We start from the raw sequence: 24,453 nt of genomic DNA, 5'->3' as shown, positions 1-24,453 counted from the left end.
TGGACATAACTAAGGCCAGGAAATCCCATTTCCACCAGGAAAATCATGTTAGTGGTTGTCAAAACCCAACTGTACTTGCATATTACTATTATATTACTAGTGGTAGATGTCGAATTAGCTGTAAATTTTTCAGGAACCCTGGCCAAGTGGTTGTACACGTACATCATACAGTACATGTATGTGATCTGGTTCTGCTATCTGAGCCTTTTATCAATGTACATGTCCATGTATTACTGTATAACTGATTAGTCAGAAGCATGCACAGTACTGTACAAATATACTAAATAGCTATTGCTTATTCCATAGCATTACGTACATGTCCCTGTCAGCTGACATTGATGTGTGAAATTTGAAAAGGTACATGTACCTATTCCATACAAGATGGTCTTAAATTTTTTAGCATTCCATAACCATTATTATTTATAATGTAAATGATGTGAATGCTGTTTTACCTTTTCCATTTTATTTTGGTAGTCTGGGATATAAAAATGCTTTCGAAAGGAACATTGCCCAGTTTGTTATGACTGGTATATTCAAAATGCCAAGATTCAAGCAGCCGTGAAAAAAATATGGCCAAATTTATAGCCTTGACATTTTATGATTGTAATAACTAAAACAGCATTTGTTCTTCTGCAAAACTATAAAGTATGATAAGGTATAAAACTATATAAGAATGTAGTGATGAAAACTGTTACTAGTAGGCCCTTAAAATTTGCACACATGAGAAAGCCTGAAATTTAAGTTCAAGATATATATTGTGATAGGAGCCTGTGCTTTTAAATGTCACTTTGAAAACCCCATGTTTTATTCATGCCTAAGAAAAATGATGTAATCTTAAAATGTCATAAATCATAACTGTAGGACTATAAACATCTTTTATGTCCCCTATCAAATGTTATAACTGTGAAAATAATTAATTTTGAATTTTTTCACCAGATTATGCCAATCTTAGTCTTACAATTCCACATGTACATTTTGTATTTAATGGAGTGGTACATTATCATTTTTTTCTTGGAATGTATTTCCTGTATCTACTATATGTTTTCATGTACCATTATTTCTATGACTTTTGACATGGCCTACACTGTATTTTAGCATGCGGGTCATAAAACATTTGACTTCTTGATGTGACCCATTTCAGTCTCTTTTATCAATTTTCAAAATAACTGTATGTGACAAGAAGACAATCACTGGGCAGGTATAACAGAATTCCAGCAGGGTGCATATGTTACCCACTCTGCCCTCATGATGGGAGATCCCCCAGGATTCCATGCTCCATGGACAGCTGTACTCACTCAAACGACCAGCTATGGGGGTAGTGATGTTTTAATTGCATGCACCACTTTATTCTCTTAGGATCAATCCCAAGCTGTCCAAGTACGATTACAATTATGTTATTCTCTCCAACTATCGCTATTCACTTAAAATGTCTGTCTGCTTTTGGGTCCACATTTCAGTTTAGAAGAGAAATTTTTATCTTTAACGAGATATCGAACAGGAAGTTCTGCTCTGCGGTACTAGTGAGAGTTGCTAGGACTCGTACTGGGGGCCCATTTAAGACCATAGTTTTCCCTACCCCTATCCACCTACGATTTAAAGCTTCTCAAGTTTTGAATTTTATGTCCACAAACACAGCAATGCACACAATTGCAAGTAGCACTGAAAACATAACCTTGGCAAAGGTACTAGTCGAATACTGTCTTGAGGACATTGTGACTCGTGTTCAGTTCGTATCATTTGGCACATTGTTGTGAATGCTGGTGGACATGCAATAGTCTCTTCAACTGTAGCTTACATTCAGTGCTCCTATATCATAACGATTCATTTTTATTATCGCAGTTGACTTTTTTATGCATCACATGTATCAAAGAATGTGATGACTTTCTTCTTATGTCTACTTTAGCATACCCAAGTGGCTTCATTACTGCAGTCATAAAGCACAGACAGCATTTTATGGAGGCTTTTGAGACATATGTATTATATGTAATGTTTTTCACAGATGATATACATGTTTTGTAGGACTCTCCTGCCCATACACATTGAGCCTATAGCTATAGATATGCATCAGATCAAAGTGATAGATTGTGATTTCCTTGGAGACACATCTGCTGGTATGCATGTGTAGACTCCCTTTTGAATTTGAGTGTACCTGTGCTTGACCCAATACTGTAAATTCATTTCTTTTTGCAGGATGTTATATTATAATAAAGAATGGGTTTTAGCAGTGTATAGGTATGCAGGTGAAACACTTGTACGGTGTGTAAGCACCTATTTGCAGTGTTGTTGAGAAGACGTCTGCAAGAATGAAGCCTGCTGCAAATACTCCAAGGTTTAGCTAGTCTTCCAATCAGTCATCTGATTCTGATCTTTGCAGGTGTGAACATGTAACGTACATAAGGTAACTGTTTTATTGTAGCATTCAAGATGCTGCTGGTTTTACAGTCTGAGTGAATATGATGTGCAATATTGTAGCTGTTCACTAATATTGGATCTGTTCCATCCATGTCTCTGCAGGCTACCCAGGCAGAGAGCCGCATACCAACGAGCGTTCGACGGAGGTCCTTCCTTCCACAGCGAAAGTCTCTCCCTGCAGCAGAACCAGCCCAGAGGGTAGAGCAGACTGAGGAGAGCTCACCAAGCAGAGTCACTGACGAGAAAAAGCCAACTGGGATTCCGTCTCCCTCTAGCTCTCAGCCAAAGAGAGGGCTAAAGCCACCTGCAATATCTGGCAAGCAGCCTCCTGCACAAGCAGAGATACCAAAGAAGTCAGTATTCAGTGGAGTTGAAAGGGACAGCGAGCAAAAGGAGAAAGGTCCTGATCCAGAGCTGGTCTCAAAAGCTGCAAAGAAAGCCAAAGCTGATAGAAGAAGATCAGGAATTCCTTCACTTAACTTTGCAAAGAAAAATCCTCCAATTTCTGACAATAAATCTAAAACCACTGAAGAGACAGAAGGTGCAACAGTCATCACTGCTGAAGAACTGGTTCTTAGTCAGTCTGCAAAGAACTTGGAGCTTGGGAACAGGGTGACTATTGGAGGGTCAAAGTGTGGTGTGCTGAGCTACGTTGGTACTGTGCACTTCAGTCAGGGGGAATGGTGTGGAATTGAACTGGATGAGCCCATTGGAAACCACGATGGAACGGTTCAAGGCGTGCGGTACTTCGAATGCGGAGACAAATACGGCATCTTTGCAGCAGCATCTAAAGTTGAGCTAGACGGTGCTTGCGGTACAACAACAGAGCAAGAGGTCAAGCCAAAAGTATACGGCAAGCCGCCAAAGCATCCTTCAAAGCTTGCTCTTCCAAAGTACGGGAGGAGCAGTCTTCAGCAGCCCAGACAAACAATCTACGCAACTGGACCCATAGCCAGAGTCTTCCCAAACACCCAGCAAAACAGTGCTGATAGTAACACGTCAGAAGCCAAAGAAAATACAGGGAGGGTCGGAAAGGGTAAAACAAGCCTGTTCCAAACAACTAGAGTTTCCCCCATCCAGGAGAGAAATGTCTCCCCAGCTTGGTCAAATGCTGACGCAGTGGTCGATAAGGGAGAAACCGATGAAGTAATGGAGAAAATAAACACAACAGTTACTCTAGACTCCACCTTCACATCAGTGTCCAACAATCCAGAAGATAACGTAGATAAATTAGTTAAAACTGGAACAAACAGTTCTGCAATGGCAGCTGTACAAGGCACTGATAGAGTTGAGGATGTAGATGTTGAGCCTCCCACAACATCAGCACAAGATGAGCCCCAGGCTCAGACTGATCCTGAAGGGGCTAAAGCAGACATGAACGTCGCTGATGTTGACACTATGGAAATACAGCTAGACACAGAAGAAAGACTACATGAGTCGCTCGGGTCTCCTGAGTCAGAGATGGCCTCCTGTCCTCCCATGAGTGGTGAGACAATCCCTGGTGACTTCCAGGAGGATCTTCCAGCAGAAGTAGATGATGATAAAGTACTGGATATTACTGATGGACAGCAGCAAGATTCTGACATGGAAGTTGATAGACAAAACATCTCTTATGTTGTGCCTGAAGAAAAGCAACATTTGGCAGACCAGCCTGAGCTCACTGTTGGTGCAGATGGAACTTGTAGTTCCACGCCTGAGTCTCAAGACACTAAGTCTGTAGATTCTTTAGAGGCAGACAGAGAGGGTGTCACAGTAGTACAGGCTGGAATTGTTGAAATGGATGCTGATGCCATTCCTATTGGTGATGTTGCTCCAAATGAAACTGATGAACTGCAGAGGAAACAGGAAACAGGCGTGCCTCTGCCTTTACCATCACATGATGGAACATTTACCAAAGATGCAAACACTACTTACACTGCTGAAGAGGAGGGGCCATCACAGACACTGCTGCCAAGCAGAGCATCTTCAGAGTATGGCACATCTTCATCAGGACAAGACAATTCACCAGATTCACTAGAAGAACAAGAACAGGGTTGTGGAAATAAAGACAATGCAACCTTTATACTAGATACAGCACCAGAGTCGATGGACGTAGAAGACTTGCTGTCTGATATCAAAGAAGACGAAAGTGCAATCGGTGCTCATGGACAACAATCTGTTGATGCTGCTGGTTATATCAGCCCATTTCCTGATGTGATTTTACAAGTGGTATCAGCGAGTGAAATAGGCCCAGTCACGGATAAAACATTTACACAGGCAGTGGACAACGTCTCCTATGACCCCGTGCACAGTATTCTTCGTCTAGATGAACTGAGCATGCTGCCAGAAATAAGCAGTGAAAACTTCTTGCAGGAAGATGTTGTAAACAATGTCAATCCTGTTGCTACAACAGACAGTGTCCCGGACACTGAAGCTGCTGAGGGTGTTAACAACAATTCCAACATGGACTCGCCTTTAGTGCAAACGTTGGAATCTGCCACAACAGAAACCCAACAGTCCGTAGCACAAAGTGAAGATAGCAACGTTGAGCCCGGTGCTATCACCATTCAGGTTACCGAACCTCTGGAAGAAGATGAAGACGACTCAGAGTCGTCTTCAGACCGAGCACAAGTGGAGAGACTGCCCGAGTCAGAGAGAGAAAGCCCGACCAGTAACGACCTGTCCTCTGGGAATACGATCTCCACAGATCTGGACTCAGGAGTGGGGCAGGGAGACAAACCTCCCGCCTCACCGAGGGAAAGTCCCACCAGTGATGACTTGTCACTGGAGGATGAGGCTGCCGCAAACGCCACTGAGACTGAAGGGGCAACTGATGGGAAAGATGTGGCAGAAGATTCATCCCAAGTCAAAGAGGAAGTAGTGGCACCAATGCCTGATGCTACTTCCAACATAGAATCTGCTTCAGCTCATGACATATCAACCACAGAGGTTATGGAGGATGCCGGCGTAACAGAACAGATGGTGTCTTCCACACCTGTGGAAAAGCCTGTGGATTTATCAGTAGAGGAGGAGGTAAATCCCCCAGATGCTCCGCAACCAGTGAATGATGAGTCTCCAAAGCCAGCAGTTAACGAAGACAAGCTGCCTGTAGATGCAGTTGAACCTAGCCATGGTGCTGAAACTGTGATTGTTGATGCAATGGGAGAACAGGCAGCTGCTGCCACAGACGCTGTGGCTGATGAAGCGATAGCAGTAGAGCCACAGGCACTGGAGATAGAGATGTTATCAGAGGTGAAAGCAAAAGAAAAAGAGGATGAAGTTCCAGCTGGCAGCACTGTGGCATCTGAAGAAGGACTTCCACTCAAGGTTGCAAAAGTAACAGACCAAACCTTTGAGGTAGGGGATGTTGCAGAAATGGATGTCTCTGTCCATGGTGCTGAGAAAGAGGCTGCCATGGCGACTTTTGTTGCAGAGGATGCTGCAGAGGTCGCTATGGAAACTGAGGCTGGAGTTGCAGCACTAGAGCTTGATAAGTTGGATGAGACTTTTGACCCAACAGCTTTAGTAACATCAACACCCTTCCAGCATAAAGAGTTTACCTTCTCTAGAATTGATCCTGAGTCTCCATCGTTTGGTACCGACCATGTCCATCCTCTGGAGGGAGAGGATAGCCTTATCGTTGCAGATGTAGTTAGGACTCTAGAGCCTGATATCATCGACCATGCTGCTGACAATCAACATATCAGTGGAGAAGAAGTTGTAAAGACAATGGACTTTGATAGGAAAGATGCAAAAAAGAAGCAGGCAACAAGAGCTCTGTCTAGCTCTGAAGCAAAATCTTCCATTTCTCAGGGATCCCAAGCTAAGAAAGCACGTACCACAAGCTTAGCTAGCACCAAGCAAAAAGCACCAGCAAGGGCAAGTGTGGGTGTCAGTAAGGCAGCTGACACAAGGAAGACCACAGCAAAGGCTCCAACACAATTTGTGTCTAAACTCGCAGTGCCTCGCACTAGTAGCAAGAATCAAGCAAATGCTGTTGCACAGCAAAGCAAGGGCACAGCGGGGAGTCGTTTCAAAAGCGACTCCTCCGGCCCTTCAGAAAAGGCCAAGTCGCAGCCGCCTTCCAACACTTTCAAAACGCCCATGGGACCAAGTAGCAAAGTAGGGTTGGTACGTCCTACACCCCGAGCAAGTCCATTTCAACAAGACAGGAAAACGGCAGCTGACAGAGCTAAAGAGCAGCCCAGCTCAAGCTCTTCAACAAGCAGTCCAGCACAACGACGTAGACTGTCTTCAAATGTATCAGACAAGAGTGACGCTGCCCCCCGGAGCACAAGAACTCCAGGGATCCGATCTGCTACCACCACTCCGCAGGTCAGAAGAGCCTCCTCTGCAAAGGAAAGCAGCAGATCGACCAGCGGCACAAGCTCTGCCACTACCAGCCCTGCCGTCAGGAAGAGGCTCTCATCTTCTAGCGAGCTGCAGAGAAAGAACATGGAGAACTCTCCGTCAAGAGCTTCCAGTAGGTCCAGCTCTGTCAGCGGCAGCCCAGTACCAAAGAGGATGTCTTCACGTACACATATCAATGGCCACGCGGCTGAGAAGGACCAACAAAGAGCTTTAACTCCTACATCCACACCTAGGAGTGACAGATCAGGCACCAGCACTCCCACCAGCACCAGAAGTAGGTCGAACTCCATGGTCCGGTCCAGTCCGCGGCCGGGCTCGGCAGCGAGTGTCGGGAGTGTGTCATCCCCGCGGGGCCAGCTGAAAGGCGTGGCTGCCAGGATTGACACAGGGCTGAAGAAGAGAGACAGCTCCACATCACTGGCCAGCACCAAGTCTGATGGTGGCAAAGATGATGGGACTGCATCAACTAAGGAAAAGTCAGCAAGTAAGTGCTCTCCTTTTGTACCTAAGGTAAAACAGATCTGTATGATTTGTATATTTTAAAGGTACATGTATTGCAAGTTGTTCTGCTGCATAGTGTCAAAGGTACATTACTAAGGTTGCTATGTACTATACATTTAAAGTCAAAGCTAATTTTTTCTTCCTCAATATATATGCAGCCAGCATGTGAAAGGAAGTGAGATATTGGTGTGTGTAACACAGTCTTAAGTTATTTCCGCAGTAGGACTCCAGAAATGCCGTTGAGATCAGGTTTCGTCTCTAATCTTCCCTTCCAGGCCAGCCTCAAAGCGACAGTAAGAAGAGAGTGCAGCTGAGAATTATTCCCGCAAGTACGTACATCACGCGACCCCCACGCCGATCCCACGCTATAACCAGCTAATCCTTTCAGCGCGCTGAATTAAGTCTGGCAGGACGATGACAAAAAAAGCTACTAATCAGGCTCTTCTGCTTCCCAGGGCTGTCGGCGCAGTGTAAGCAGCTTGTGCCCGGCTTTAGAAGGCAGTGATTGCGACAGGACGCTGCAATGGCAGCAAATGGAAACATTAGTCTGGCTTGTGCGCATGATGTGATTCTGTAGCTCTGTCTTACTGAAGGGCAAAGTATCTACAGTAGCAGCAAATGGTTAGAAATACAGTACAATATGCTTTGATAGCTGGCAGCATCCAGAATATGTTAAGATCATTTAAACAAATTTTTTTTATCATGTTACTTACATACATAAGGTAAAATGAAATGAAAAATCATTGGCATGATTTTGCTTCTGTCCATCTTGTGAAATGATGAACAGATACCAAAGTGATACAAACTTTGTAAGGATGTTTTTCTTGAAGTCTGCAATGCTGCTTACCAAATTTCCGTATGCATTTTCAGGACATTCTTGGCCATGTCTATGTAGATCTTTCCACTCCTATTGCTTGTACATATCATGTAATTTGGACACACATAAAACAAACATTCACATTTTGCCACTGATGTTGAGATTGTTTAGCATTTCCTGTGCTGATACTTGGTATTAGTGCCCTCCTAGGTGCCTTTTTGCTGACCAAAATGAATCACTGAGATTTAAATCACAGCATTGTGAGCTGCATATAGTTTACAGGATTATCATCAGTATGATCTATAGTAATGGCCGAGAGATGAATATGTGTTCTCAGGCTATACGATACATGCTAGACTATGTGGTGCCTCTCATATCATTTGTGACGGAGACAAAGATGTTTTAACTTTGCAGGGCTCGAAATTCACTTTTTGGAATAGGTGCACCAAATCTAAAAATTCAGGTGCACAGAAAAATGGGTGCACATTTAATATATATACCTGATAAAGTAGACAGTCAGCAGAATCTCTTAATTGCAAAACTTACTGCTCGTCTTTAGAACTTGAAACTGAATTTCTAGTGCAACATGTAACTGCAGAATTTCAAACAAGTAAACCACATTTAGGTTTTATTATTTTTTTGACACTTGATGTGAAGAATTTGCTCTATAAACACATTAATGCAATAAATTTATAGTAATTTTACATATGTAACAATGCTCAAATATCAAGGTGCACTGGTGCAGAGTAGAAAATTTGGTGCACAACTGCAATTTTGAGTGCACAAAAGTCTATAAGGACCCAGTTTTTCGAGCCCTGCTGTGCTTGCATGTCTCTCATGTGTCTGTGATTCCAGCCTCTCTATCTCTTGTCTCATCTCTCTCTCTAACAGGACAGATTCTTTATGGACGTCTCAAACTCAAGAAACATTCCATGAGAAAGAATCTCTTAAAACTTATCTGTGGTTCAAGTAAGCGCCAGATCTCTTTCACTTTGCATCTTGACCCTCACATGCCACCATACACAATGATATACATACCAGACTTCAAATTTTGGTGTTGGAGTGAGTCCCCAAATGCAGCTTAAATCCTTTTTTGTTTTACACAAAGTAAATTGTATGAAACAAAACGTGGAGAAAAGCCTTCAAATTATTGTTTAGGCATGACATTCTGATAGTGATTTTGAAGTCCCCAATTTGCTGTAAGTCAATTTCTTTCCCTTGTTTTTTTCCCTATTCCTGAAAGATTTTGACTCACTTCTCAACCCCCAGTCAATTTGAAGCCATCCCTTAGCTATCAACCCATTGCTTAAAAGCTTTCACACCTAATGCCTTACCTGTATGTGTGTGTCTGCTGTCTATGTCTCAGGGGACCGGCAATTTCTCAAAGCTTACTTTCTGGAAAAGATTGTCAGAAAGAGATCCAAAACTTCAAGTAAGATCTGCTTTATCTGTTGCACATTGTTAGTTTCGTTCCTTTTTAATTTAAGTCTCTTATTAGTACTCTCATTAATTTTCTTTCCATAGGGTTCTGGTTTGGTTAAATGGATTTTTGTTTTTTCTGTGTATTCATTGTTTGGTTCCTTGCTTGTCTACCTGTCTTTCAGCTCTCTTTACAAATGAGCTAAGAATCAAAGCGATTCTCACTGAGGCAAAGAAGCGATACCTGAGGAAACATGGTACAACATTACGTAAAGCACCCATTACAAATCTCTGTTGGCCTGGTGTGTGCGTGTGCGTGTGAAGGAAAGAGCAGAGGTTGAAACTGGATGCATTATTGATTAGCAACTTTCTGAATAATTTACAAAGAGTTGAAAACTGTCGGCTTTGTCCTAGTTTAGCCATGCTATCCTGTCCTTTCTTTTCTTTGTAACTCAACTCGCTCGTAGTCAAGATAGCAATTATGCCTTCCTGTTTTCTTTTCTGCTTGGTCAGTCTTGCCAAATGTTTCCAAAACTACACAGATTCTGATTTAAATTGCTTCTTGGTGCATTTTAGTAGACGGCACTTATGTCTGTAACCGAGGATGGAAGTCTACAGACAGCTTGTAGTGGGTGTTCCTTGCTTGAGAATTTCTGCCTAACTCTGTATTCTGTTGTGTGACTGTCTCCCATTTTGTTTATCTCAAATGTGCCTATGCTGCTTGACTGTACCCCTCGCATTGTCAGTCATTGCTCATTGTAACTCACATTTATATGTCTGCTATGATAACTGCTCTATGCTACTTTGCATGTTTATACATGTATGAACATCTTCTGTGTACCAATAACGTACCCCAATCCCAGTACTATATAAATGAGATTCACTATGGGGTATAATTTTGCAGTACTTTGTACAGCCTTGAATTTTGATGAGAAAAAAATTTAGATAGCATTTGCTAAAATTTCTCTTTGGTTTAAAAACTTTTCTTCCTTCTCAATGTTTCTATTTTGAAATCAAAATGTACAAAAAGTGTAGCTGTTTGGGTAGCAATATACAAAGCTGTACCCTGAAGTGGATCTATAAATACCAATGTTTAACATCCTTATAGTTCCCTTTGTCTATGTGTGTTATGTCTTTACCATAATGTCTTCCTCCCTTTCTAACAACGTAGATAAAGATGAGAAATCTGGACCACGGACGAGCACGAACAAAGCAGAAACGAAGGCTCGGTCTGCCTCTACCCCATCCACCTCCTCACTCCCTTCTGCCTCTCAGAAGAAAGTACCTTCTTCTACTCAGAAAAAAACTACTCTCACAAGTAAGCTTCCTACTAATATATCCATATTGTAGTCTCAACTCTCCTTCCTCTTCCTTCAATGATATTTTTGGACACATTATTACATGTTCCTTTTGTCATTTCATTTGTTGTAACTGGAAATTCATTATTAATCACATTCACAACTGCCCATAATAATTTTTCTTGTTCTTTTTTCTGCCAATCTCTTAACAATTGTAGCTCTCTCACAACATGTTGAAGAAACAGGTAGGGTGGTGTCTAGCATCAGTTTGTGGCATTTATCTTTGTTATTATTTACTACTTAGCACTATCCTAGCCTCCATAGCAGTCTCTCTATGGCCTTTTTTGGCACTTTTGCTGGCCATTTCTTTTTGTACTGGGTCGCTGGCCTTTTCTGACACTGCTATGGAGGCTAGCACTTTCCAATCCTTAGCACAAAGATGCCTATGCCATCACATGTTCACAGGAGAGCTTGCTTGATTTATTCACTCCTTAACTAGGGCAATTAATTTGATTACCAGGCTTTACGACACATGTTCTTTTATAACTTTATTTGATTGACTGCCTGATTTGATTTGCACAAACTAGCACACCTTGTCCCTTGGGTTTAAGTTGATTGCTTTATGGAATCATTGCACTGTACTGTATTGAAATGTTTTGTTATTACTTCAGATTTTACCACAGATGCTATGATTGAGTCTAGAGTGCAAGTGTTCAAATGATTTGACACTATTTCTTTATACAAAGTAAAGCACATAGTGAACCAACAAGCTTTTGATCAGTCCTCTGATCCTTTTCCAGTTGAAATGACCAGATAGTGTCATGTGACTTGAACAGAAGTGTGATGTCAGCAATGGATCAAACGTTCCCAGCTGTCAGGTCATCAGCCCCTGTCTTGGTTTAGGAATGGTTGATGGGCCTTGATTATTAATAGCTTCATTTTCTCCACTTAGAAAGTAATCCTGCTCGGTGTCCAGTATTCTAACTTTATCTTAAGTCACCGGATGTTCAGAGGATTTATATTAAGAAGGATTCAAGAACTGATCAAAAGCTTGAAACTAAGCACCTTACTTTGTGTACAGAAATAGTATTATAGAAATCTTGATACTGTCCATTATCGTCACAGACTGATGAACTTTAACTTTAATCCGGCTGTTGCTTCCTTTGTAGACAAGCCGACCAACCGGAAGCATGCTGAGATCCAGCACTCTGAGCGGAACGGCCACAGTAAGAGACGAGTCAGCACCTCGAGCGCACACAGCTCCGCCTCCGACCTGTCCGTCACCTCCAACGCCAGCTCCCGGCTCTCGTCGTCACATGAGGAGGCACGGGCACAACGGGCAAGGGCTGATGGTAAGGAATACAAACATCTACTTACTACATCTACTGTATATTCCTGTAGCAGTAGTAATGCATCCCCATCGCTTTGCCAATATTATGAAATGCATCCCATAGATCCAAGGGCAGAGCTTGCCAAAGTGGCCCACTTTTTACTCATCCTGAGCTTGACCATTGTATCAACCATAGTCTCCAAGCAGAAAGATTATGATGTTTTCTGGCAGTCCCAGCCAGGAGAAAGAGAAGATTGTGACCTTTCACCCCAACATCTGCTTTAAGATTACATCATTTAGACCAATTGCTAATAGGGCTGGGTATCGGTACAGCGTACCGGTACAAAACCGTTTTTTCTTATTGGACCGGTCCAGAAAAACCGGACCTGAAAAAATTAGGTGGACCGGATGTTGGACCGGTTAGAAAATTAACATATTATTTCATCAGGCATTCACACATTTTGGCGCTTGCAGGTGGAAGAAAATAACAAGAGTGAAGTAGAGTAGAGTTTATAGTCATTTCTACCAAGTTTTACAGTCAATCGTACAGGTGCAGTTACCGTTGTAGGATTTTAAGACGCCAGTGTAAGTCTAATACTCCACCAAACAAATTTCTATGTAGTGAAATGGACCATTGGCATGAGTCATACTGAATCAGGTCCAGGTTCAGGTCCGAACCTGGACCTGATCCTCTGGACCTGAACCGGACCTGGACCTGAATTTTCTGTACCGGTACCCAGCCCTAATTGCTAAGTTTTGGATGTGTGATGTTCCATCAATCATACAAACAATCAGTCAAGACTTGTATTGATGACAGACCCACATGTAGTAGCAACAGGCTTCATTATTAACAGGTATTAATAATGTTCCTTCTCATCTTGATATTATGAAGCCCAAGTAGGGACTAAATACTGAAATAGAGGAAATACACAGCAATAATGATGTATTAGTATTAGAAAAAAAAAGTATCTGTTTGTATATAATGTCAGGTACTGTGCTGAATACTGTTACAGTAGTCAATTTGGCGTCAGAATGATGACAGCTGAGACACAACGATTTACCGGTTTTGACCGGTTTTAATCAAAAGTCTTCATCAGAATGACCAAAGGCACGGTACTAAATGTTTTCTTATGTTTGTGTTTTTGCAGCCCTAAGCAAACCCCCTGCGAGGTCCACCAAAGTGCCTCCTGCTGCAGGTAGACACCCAGGCCGGTACCTGCCCACACCTGGCTCCAGACCCTCGCCCATGCCTGGAACATCAGGTGAGACAGCTTTCAACTCTAAGTGTGACAGAGTGCCCCTCCCAACACTTGGTTATGATTAATATCACTTAACAACAAGCTTCTAGGGGAGTCAAGTGGACCCAAACTTTTTCCTACTACTCCAAATATATTTTCCTACCTAAAATATCTACCATCTACAAATCAAGACCATGGCATGTCCAGAACAGAAGGTAATATGGAATATAATAGGCCACTGTAGCTGCAGTAGTTAGGAAAACAAATAGTGACATACATCTGCGAAACCTACCCACAAACCAAAAATCACAAATGAATTAGTGAGTGAGTAAAAGAGGGACCATGGTATCTAAAATTATTTCTTTATCAACATATTTCCAAGGCATTGAAGTATTATCCAATATGAAGCTATTGATTTTTAAGCTCCATGCAGCATGTTTGACCCCAGTATTTAATATTACTCGCAGGAAAGTGTAATGGGGCAATCAGTAACTGACATTGTGTTGCTATGTCAGCAGTTGTACAATAACAGGGTTTTATCAGAGCTTTGTTTTGCATCTTCTGATTAAACGTTACATCTATCTTTATATCTACAAGTGCAGTGGGAGTTGTAAAATGGTTTGTGGTAACTGCTTCCCACCAGGCTAAAAACAATACTATGTGCAGCAATCTACTAAAAGGCCCTTTTTCTTATTAGGGCTGAAAATTTATGGCTTTTTAAGACTATAAAGTGGATGCAGCTACTGTTGCATTCTTAGGACATAGCCTACAGAAGGAGTACAATTCTATTCCAAAGGTTTGCTTGTTAGGAAATACATGACATTGTATTTCTCTTCAGCAAGACAAGGGTAGCTAATTGTCAATTTGGACCATCTCCAAAGATGCTTGTACGAAGGGTTCCCACATCACCGTTTTATCACTTTTCCAATCAGCCGTCATATTGTGACATGTGCGCAGCTGTGGTCACGTGGCCGCTCCCTCTGTATCAATTGTGGGGATGAAAGTGGTTGAAACCATTGGTCATAAAGCATGGGAACAAGTGACAGGGGCACAGGAAAGTGCTGTATAACGTAGCCTTACAGAGCAAGTGATTTGGACAGTGAGAGGATCACCCATGTTTTCCTTCCAGCGAATCTCGCAGTCTTTTTCGCTAGGTAGGATTGGCTTCTAAAATTACTGGTATACTACGTCTTGTATGTTTCTCATACAGAGTTTAGAAGATTAATAGTTTGCAAAATTCAGGAAAGGAAGAATTGGCATGTTTAGTTCTAATCTGATCTAATACATGTACTAACTTTAATCTTGTCATACGGTCCTTGTCATGACAGTATAGCTTTGATACTATGTATATGTATATAATGTGTGTATGACTAAGGGTTGAGGGTGATGCAGAATACACCATGTCACACCCACCCAGAAACTTGGAAAATTTAAAACAAACAAAAAATTGCAGCAACATCCACTCCAACATCTGAATCTGCACACAGAAATGTGCTCGAATTATTTTAATGTTTGTTAGTTTGTGTGATAACAGTAGAAGCCTGTGTGATATGTTCTCATGTTATCACCACCTTATGGAATATCACCAGGGCCCAGGTATGACACGTTTGAAAGGAGTTGGTTCATATAGAAAATCTTTTATTTGCTTCTTTTTAGGTGGCAATAAAATTTATGTAGATGTTGCTGTCATTGTTTGTGTAACCATGGTAATTATTTTGTTGCAGGTGTGAAGAGAGGTGGTGACAGTAAGACATCTGCCACCGTGTCCCCGAGTCCCAAGAGGGTTCTGCCTGTCCCCCCCTCACCAGCTACTCGTGCCCATGCAAATGGTAAGGCTGGTTTCTTCTTATAACATTGTACCTATAGACTAGTGCTAGATACTGTTACAGTTGCTGGAGTTATACTGAATGTTGCTGTTCAAGATGTCTTTTTTTTGTAAGTATCCTCTACCGCACCATTTTTTGCATATCTTGTCAGCATTTTACTCTGCAATATACAAAGAACTGTCGACACACACTAAGACAAACAAACAAATATGGCAACTGATTGCATAAAGGTAAAAAGTTTTATCAAGGTAAGGTTGAGACATTGATGGCATTCCCAGATTTGTCTTAAGGACATCTTGACTTTTTCCAAAGGAAGTCACATTTATTCAGATTTTTGCAGTACCTGTACTTACGAATGTAATTAGTTAATTTTGTGTATTGATTGCCAGTGGGTGATTTACATACATGATTATCAAATAACAAATGCCACGATACTAGTGGAAGTTGCACTGCAGCTGCAGTAGAAAGGAAAGTTGTTAGGAGGCCCACAAGTGACTGACATCTGCAAAACCTTCCCAGACATTTGCAATGCAGTATTCCCAAGCATTCAGCAGCTCCCCCTATCAGATGTGGTGATGTCTGCACCATTTGCCAGCATCAGTATTATGATGTGTATGCAGCCAAACAGTGTCAAACTCAAAGTTTCAAAGTGTCGTCTTGTCATCCGTTTCAAGATGGCATGAATTTGATTAAAAAAAGAATTAAGAAGCTTTTTGGTACAAGTTATTTTCAAGTCAATTCATGTGATAACTTGAAAAATATGAGGAAAGTTGATATGTATTGTTGCCTTGAGAGCCCACAGAAAAATATTGAAAATGAAGCTCTTGTAAGTTTCTTTCTACCGTACATGTCAGTTGCAGATGTCAGTTTAAATAGATTACATGTGAATAACTGTCTGGGTGGGCCATGGCAGGCATGTTACCTATGTCGTCAGCTTCCGTCTGTCAACAAGTGCCCCAACACCAGAATTAGATCAGGGACAGAAGTAGAGTTGGTTGGGACTGGTCGCTTTGATCAAGTGTGTATCTTGTCTTCAGCTGTGGTCTCTCTTGGTGGTGATAACATTGCACATGTACAAGTCTTTGAAGGGTATGCAATTCAACAATCTGAGGTGACGGTTTGATCAGGTCAAGGTCAATCTGGACAGTCATGTTGTCAGAATATGTTATCTGGGATTGTGCAGACATTGCGATGTTCCTTAGAGGTAAGATACTTTTTCTGTTAATTACACATTTCTGTTAATATTTATGTGTTGTCAATCTTTTGGACACCATGAGTGGTTTAGAAAGGGGTCAGGATATTCATTGCATTTCTTCCTTATAGAAAAAGAAGGTAGAATTTGAATTATATTAAAGGAAAGCATCAGAAAATTTTCAATTCTTTATTTTCCAGTAGTTTACTCATTAAAAAGTTGATGTACGTCAATTTTTACATTGATCCGCCTAATATGACCCTGTAGACACGTTTGAACTTCGCGCTCTCCTCCTCTCCCCGCCGCGCTGGCCGATGACGTAATGGCCTCGTTCTGATCGTCTGAGATTGTATGACGTCACGGATCCGAAACTTCTAGCCAGCCATTTTGCTCGGTGAACCTCGGTCCTCTCAGCGGTAAATAATCACCCCGCCATTCTGGAGTTCAGTTTGTTGTCATTGAAAATTACTTTCGTGGACCTGTAAGTCGCATTGTGAGCTGTCTACGAAGCCATAGTCCCCGGGAGACTGAACATGAATAAGCTTGCCTGCGTGTGAACCGCGCGGCGACGGAACGAAATCAAAACAATGGTGGTGGGGGAGGTTCACGCACCGTGCCATTCTGGACTATTACAAGAGCGAGTTCGGGTCAGTTCTTACCTTCTCCTTTCCGGACAGCACAGCGATAATTACACGTAAGCTTCCACGAATTTTGGTTGAATTCACAATTGTCCAACTGGCAGGGACATTAAAAAAAATCATTCTCTGACAACATACCCTTGATCGCTACATATCGAACGATCCCCCTTCCGCGCCGAAACATACATACAGCATTGTTGTTTTTACATACAACACAGGCCGGCATTGTGAATGGCGCGAAATGTCGGCTTCGTTTCAGAGTCCGTGATTTGTTTTGAATGAACCCCCAGCAATCTCCGCCAAAGCTACATGATTGAAAAACCGACCAGTCCAGATAATTTACCCGAGAAACAGAAAATAAAGTGAGAGGCGAGGCGTAACTCGCACGATCTGTACAAGTTGTGGTGCTATCTGTTTCGGCGCGAAAAGGGGGTTGTTCGATATGTAGCGATCAAGGAGGTTAAAGAAAGAGATTCTTTAACCTCCTTGGTAGCGATCAAGGGTATCTTGTCAGTAGAACAAACGAGGTCTACAACTGTGAATTCAACCAAAATTCGTGGAAGCTTACGTGTAATTATCACTGTGCTGTTCGGAAAGGAGAAGGTAAGAACTGACCCGAACTCGCTCTTGTAATAGTCCAGAATGGCACGGTGCGTGAACCTCCCCAAAAACCATTGTTTTGATTTCGTCCCGTCGCCGCGCGGTTCACCCGCTGCAGACAAGCTAATTCATGTTCAGTCTCCCGGGGACTATGGCTTCGTAGACAGCTCACAACGCGACTTACAGGTCCACGAAGTTAATTGTCAACAACAACGGACTGGCTTCCAGAATGGCGGTGTGATTTCCTGCCGAAGGGACCGAGGTTCACCGAGCAAAATGGCTGGCATGGCCAGAAGTTTCAATTCTGAGTTGTGACGTCAGCGCGCAGGCAATCAGAACGAGGCCATTACGTCATCGGCCAGCGCGGCGGGAGAGGGGAGGAGAGCGCGAAGTTCAAACGTGTCTACAGGGTCATATTGGGCGGATTAATGTAAAAATTGACGTAAATCAACTTTTTAATGAGTAAACTACTGGAAAATAATGAATTGAAGATTTTCTGATGCTTTCCTTTAAGGAAAAATACTGTGTTGTTTGAAAAAAAATCAACTATTGACACTCTCATGGAAAATGTTAATCATGTACAGAGAAATGCCAAAATTGGACTTGCATTCACTCTGTAACTTTTGGTTTTGCAAGTTACATTTGTGCATGGCGTAGGGTCAAGAAATTTTACTTGAATAAAACTAAAAGATAGTCTACGTTTTCTCGTGACAATAATGATCATTAGCTCACAGGCATTAGTAACAGGTTCACCATCAGAGTTCCCAGTGAGAGTTGATATAAGTTTTAATAGAGACATACATTCTTTTTTCAATAAGCTAGTACAGTCACCCAGCTTTCCTGCTGCCTTTGCATAGCATACACAGGTTTCATATATAGAGGGAGAGAGAGAGAGTGTGTGTAGGTGTATGTGTGACAAAACCAAACTTAATCATAAAAATTACCACTTTGAATGATTTCATAAATGTTTTAAAGACATTTCCATGCTGTCCACTTCTAAATGATATGCATGTGAATTGTCAGATTATCCCGTAAATCCCTTGACAGACTCTACACTCTACAGTGAATAAATGGGCATGTCAGAATTAAGCCATGTTTATGTTTGAATTAAACCTTGTTATTTCTGTTGCTTCATTTGGAATGTAAACAACTGACGACATGTAAAAAAATAGTGTACACATGATCAGGTTACAAATATGTTACTGGAATCATGCCAAATTTGTATAAAATGTAATATTACATCCAGCATTATGACTGTACGCATGGGCAAGATTTGCGTTAAGGTCATCATCAGTGATCCACACAACATGCCTTCAAATGAATAATGCTAGGAGTAAAGGAGCACAGATAAACCAATAAGACCCACAGGATGCTAATCCTACAAAATGTTAGTTTTTGTCGACTGTACTTTTATACACCCCTTTCCACAGGGGATGAGACCCGATGAGGGATTAGACATTTAACAGATCCCTCAATTGATTTCAAACAATATTTAACAGAAAGAGAAAACAAATTTGTCAATGCTTTGTCAAAGTTTGTGTGTGCATTGTTGGCTGTTGAATCATACAATGTTTATGTCTTATTCAAATTACTAGCGAAGGTAGTGAAACCAAGCCCGTTATACAAATCCGATTTTGGTTGCTGAACGGGCCCTCAACAATTTTTGTCCAGTGGGAAGGCAGCCTATATCAGTGCCTGTATAGTGTGGTGCATTTGGTTTGATGGATGACTTTAATAATGGGAGCTCCTAGGTGGCTTAGATCATTACCTGATTTTGTATGCAGGTCCGATACCGTTACTGTCATTAACATGAGAGGCGAAACATTGTCATCAGTACTCATTAACCTTCGTTCACCTTATGCATTCATCTGTGTTTCAGTTGTCAATATTTACATGTACATGTATATCCCACACAAGTAGGATGCTGCTTTTCGTGAGATGAAATTATTACAAATCTATGAAAGAGATGGCATAATTTTTGTTACTCTTACAAATTTCTCCTCTGCAGTTTTAAAGGCCACACCAAGTTAATTTCTTGGTTCACGGATTCGCTCGCTCCTATTTTTTAGGAAAAAAAATAAAAATAAAAATTACCACTCAGCAAATTTTCACCATTAATAAAACCATTCACCAACTTTCTGGTGTAGCAAATTGGCCTTTATATTGTAAGCTCCTTAAAGTGTGGGTACAGGTGCTGTTACTGTACAATAAAAGTGTTTTTGTACTTTTTTCAAGCTGAAAACTTTTTTTCTTTATGTTTTGGATTAGACGTTACCTTTACCCCAACCATCTTACAATTTTTATTTTTATTTCGCCCTCTCGCTCCATATTTTTTATGAAAAAATCCGTGAACCAAGAAATTAAATTGGTGTGGCCTTAGAAAAAAAAAACATTTCACCTCGCACATTTTATAAGTGTGTTATAACTTCCATTTACCATTTATCTGCTGTGCTACATAATTATGTACATATAGCTGTCTGTTCAAAACACAGGGTGTTTGAGAGATCATTACTACGTAGTAGTATAGCACCTCCCAAGTATACGCAGTTTAGATATGTATGACACAGAGAGCATTATAATGGGTGATGTGTTGCACTGGTGATCTATTAAGACACATTTTATCAGTGTGGAAGGTGGCTTGGCTAAGACTGTACATGTACATTGTTTTGTATATGTGGCCTGGAAGAATTATGTTAGTAGACGTCAAGTCTTTTGGTCCTTGAAGCATAAATCTATGATCTAAAACATAACCTTATCTATCATAGGTTGAAACATAATCCTGGATAGCACATTATGCTATCCTGCTGATGGTGTTGTGAATAATTCATGACCGATAGTACGCGGACTGTACATACTAAGTCTTGTATATATGGCCTGGCAGAATTATGTTAGTAGACATTAAGTATTTTGGTCCTTGAAGCATAAATCTATCATACGTCTAAAACATAACCCTAGATGGCACAGTATGCTGATGGTGTTGTGAATAATTCATGACCGTTAGTTGCAGGAGCAGATAATCAATGGCAATGCCATAAGGCTTAGCGAAGATGAAAGGCTGGCCAATGGTGACTGGGGAGCTCCCCATAATGGGTCCCCTCCTGGGGGAATAGTCACTGAATGGAGGTTCAGGAAAGAGTGTGACATGTTTTTTTTGGCTCAATTATATATAGCTGGAGGAAATAGAAACCTGCTAGATATGTTGTGAAAATTTTGGATGCAAATATGCCAGTCTCTTAAGGTTGAGCTGTCTTAATTAACCTGAATTTAAGACAGACAACACAAAAATGTAGATGACTATAAAGTATTAAATTGTACTTACTTACTATACAGGTATAGCCTTTGTTTTGATTATGGCTCTCTCCATCATTGACCATTATTTATTCACCATATTGATATGCAGACAGCCTTGCGTCAGGTCTGCATAATGATGATTTTTTTAAAACCCCAAAACTGTCAGCCGAGCATGTGTCAATAACAGAGGTAAAAGGGTCAGGCCACGTGAAAGGCCGTCAATGGTATTCCATTTCTTTTCGTACAATCTCTGCCTCACAAGCCAGTAATCAGTGTTTCCACTCTGCGTCTAGTTGTTACCATTTTGGCTCCACATCCTGGGTGAAAATTGCAGCCTGCAATCAGCAAATTAGACCAGTTGTAGGGCACTCGTTCAGCGTCCGGACAGGAGAGCGGTAGTACGCCTTGTTTGACAGGACAGCGTGCAGGGTACATGGAACCATGTTATGGAGACCTAATTTCTCGCTGGCGGGGATGCACCTGCGTCTAGCAGCCAAGGGGCTCCTCCGTAAACTGCATAAGCAAGTCATCTATGGTTAGTGCTGGATATTATGTTCTGATTATTGATAAAAATTGGTCATTTGACATGTTTTTTTATAATTATTTTCTATCGCCTAGTCTTAGCATAGGATCTACTGTAATTCTTGACTAATACTTCTGATATTTGAAAGGTCATGTCAGTTTAATTAAACGTATGACTTTCATTTTTCATACCTTACTGGAGAAAACTGTCTATGGGTTCATCTATGGCTGGTGCTGGATATAGATATATTCTGAGGATTGGTAAAAATTGGTCATTTGACAGATTGTCTTAAAAGAACATCTCCTGACATTGCAGTCTAGTAAGTGTTGAGATAATTATCTTGATATTTGAAAGGTCATGTCAGTTTAATTGAATGTATGACTTTCATTATCCATACCTTACTGTAGTATAACTGTCAATGGTTTCATCTATGGTTAGTGCTGGATATATGTTCTGATCGGTCATTTGACATTATATCTTAGAAATCATTAGCTTATGTGATCTCACATATGTATAGCAATATAGCAAATCTTGAAATAATTCTCTTGATATTTGAAAGGTTATGTCAGTTTAATTTAATGTACGACTTTTATCATTCATACCTTAACTGTAGTGTAACTGTCTGTGGTTGTAATGACAGGTTTATTTTGATGAACACATGTTCTACATATGGCATAAATGTGTCAAAATACTTCATTCACATATTATATACAATGTAGATTTGGCTGCATTACAAATATAGTGCTGTATTACATGTAGTGTTGCCAGAGATCGATTTCTGCATTAGAACCTGAATAGCTTAAAAGACAATCTGATTTGATTTGGAGAGTGCAAATATTTCAAAATCTAATTTGCAAACAGCCATAGTACTGGTATTCACCAAGGTCACTTAGTAGTAGAATGCAGTTCAGTGCCCCGTGCAACTGCTCACTGAAATTTACTGACCCATACTGTTAGCTATTATTTGAATATTCCCTTTGTTCTCTTTAGACTAGGCTTTGCCCTTTGGCATGCAATTTTCAGCAAAATATTTCTCCTAAGATAAAACATATCTACATGTAGTAGCTATGTGGTTTACAATATTTATTTTCAGATTATGCTACATATCAGAAGGGGAAAGTTTGTATTTTTAGGTTCCCAAGTTCTTACCAACAGATGGCCAGAAGTTTGAACAATAGCAGTGGCTTATCAGGTACTACAGATGTGACCGTAGCCAACTGATTGCTGAACCCCATCATTTGGTGGTGCCCCTTTCATGCTGGCAAGGTTTCCGGTGTGCTACATTAAGTAAAAGCCTGATAGACTGATATCTTTATCTCTGACAGTGTATCTGAAGGAACAAATCAATCATGACCTACATAAACATACATGTATGTTCAGGGGCTTAAAATGCTTGTTCTACAATTGTATCTGATTCATAATGATGAGTCTAACATTCCTTTCGCTTGCTAAATTGCAGGGTTTTTTTTCTGCAGTCAAAAAAGGAATTTGAAACTTGTGGATTTGCTGCATGATGAATGCTGTTATGTCCAATATTGCAATATATATTAATGAATGATGGAAAGAAACCAGAAGGTAATATTGAAGGTACTATATTTGCATACAGTCTGTAATTGGCTTTGTTCCCAGTCAGATGTCATGTATGATATGATATGATATATATAGCTGAGCATCCTTGGAGGGATAGCTTTCAATGGCTCAGACATGTTGTCACCAGATGTACACTATGGGGAATCTAGGGAATTTCACATAACATACCATTGGTATGATGCACACGTACCACAGCGTGTATTGTAATAAGGTATCTGCCAAAGGTCTGGGAGGTGTACAGTGGGAGTAGGGCATTCTCAAGGGTACAGATGTATTAGCTACAGGACTTGTAAAAAGTTGTTGCCTGAAGGTTATGATATTCACAGGAAATTCTCATTAATAAAATGGCAATATTCTAAATTGTTACCATGGCAGTAGAACACACATACTGACATACAGTAGTACAGCATGCATTGTTGTCAAAGTTCTCAAACATTTAGGGTGCTTAGTGGTTCAATTTTTAATTTCAATTTTTACAATTCAATACATATGGTGACAGCATGTCTACAAATACATATTTGTGTAAATTTGTTCACAGGATTGAAGATTGTAAAATTCTTAAAAACACTTTGTATTTTTTGTTACCATTAGAGAATTGGTGGACAACCTGTGATCAAATTTTTCCTTATAGCAAAAGCTATAAATCATTCGCTCTCATTGCTATTTACTTGCCATTTTATATCAACCAAATTGAAAGCAATGTAAAATTATATATGAATCCATTGATTATATATGAATCCATTTTGCAGTGATAATAGTAATAATGTTTAATATATTCATCAATTAATTTTTCTATGTATAACTATGAGTTTCATCTAAGACGTATGGAGTTTTGCCATGCACAATAATGCAGTGCTGGTGAGATGGTAAATGTACAATTTATATATAAATACATACAAAGTATATATGTACAAAGTAGATGACTATGCTCTGTACAAACGATCATAACTTAACAACAGCAAATAGAAAAATAGATAAATAAGCGCAATGTACCAAGTTGCTGATCAATAACCTTAGAGTAAACAACATTCTTTACAAAAAGTAATTAAACAGTCTAATACTTTAAACCATACATGTAAATCTCAGGAACATTCGATGTGTTCTAAATAATTTATTCCCAATTTCCAGCATGTTCACATAAACATTAATTTTTCAGGAAGTAGACCTGCTTGTAATGAATATGATATATCAACAATACAAAATGTGGCAGATTCCTGTTTTGAAAACCGATACAGGTGCCATTGTCATAATTTATATAGAGAAGACCTTTAAATCGATTGTCATTTGTTAAGGGTTGATCTTTTCTGATTGGCTGAAACTTGTATTGATTAATACAAGTGGCAGTACTGTACAGGGATGATATGTCATATGCCGCCTTCGCAAGTGACAGTGTTGTGCGGGTAGGAAGATGCCACACACCACATTTGC

The 24,453-nt window shown here is 40.5% G+C and overlaps 2 protein-coding genes across 2 annotated transcripts in view; both read left to right on the top strand.

The window, feature by feature from the left end:
• The window catches only part of LOC118419361 (mucin-19-like), a 36,174-nt gene extending 23,762 nt beyond the window's left edge, over positions 1-12,412 (top strand). The window contains exons 2-8 of the mRNA XM_035825722.1: positions 2,515-7,246; positions 7,539-7,592; positions 8,972-9,049; positions 10,671-10,817; positions 11,016-11,042; positions 11,967-12,149; positions 12,324-12,412. Of these exons, the coding sequence (XP_035681615.1) occupies positions 2,515-7,246; positions 7,539-7,592; positions 8,972-9,049; positions 10,671-10,817; positions 11,016-11,042; positions 11,967-12,149; positions 12,324-12,412 (5,310 nt within the window). The remainder of the gene's footprint in view (positions 1-2,514; positions 7,247-7,538; positions 7,593-8,971; positions 9,050-10,670; positions 10,818-11,015; positions 11,043-11,966; positions 12,150-12,323) is intronic.
• Positions 12,413-13,268: 856 nt separating this feature from the next.
• Positions 13,269-24,453, top strand: part of LOC118419546 (microtubule-associated tumor suppressor candidate 2-like) — a 32,780-nt gene continuing 21,595 nt past the window's right edge. The window contains exons 1-2 of the mRNA XM_035825978.1: positions 13,269-13,389; positions 15,090-15,194. Of these exons, the coding sequence (XP_035681871.1) occupies positions 13,374-13,389; positions 15,090-15,194 (121 nt within the window). The 5' untranslated portion in view covers positions 13,269-13,373. The remainder of the gene's footprint in view (positions 13,390-15,089; positions 15,195-24,453) is intronic.

The sequence above is a fragment of the Branchiostoma floridae genome, chromosome 7 (assembly GCF_000003815.2).
Source record: "Branchiostoma floridae strain S238N-H82 chromosome 7, Bfl_VNyyK, whole genome shotgun sequence".
In the NCBI taxonomy this organism is placed as follows: Eukaryota; Metazoa; Chordata; class Leptocardii; order Amphioxiformes; family Branchiostomatidae; genus Branchiostoma; species Branchiostoma floridae.
Note: the sequence above shows the minus strand (reverse complement) of the source record. Positions and strands in the feature narration are given on the sequence as shown.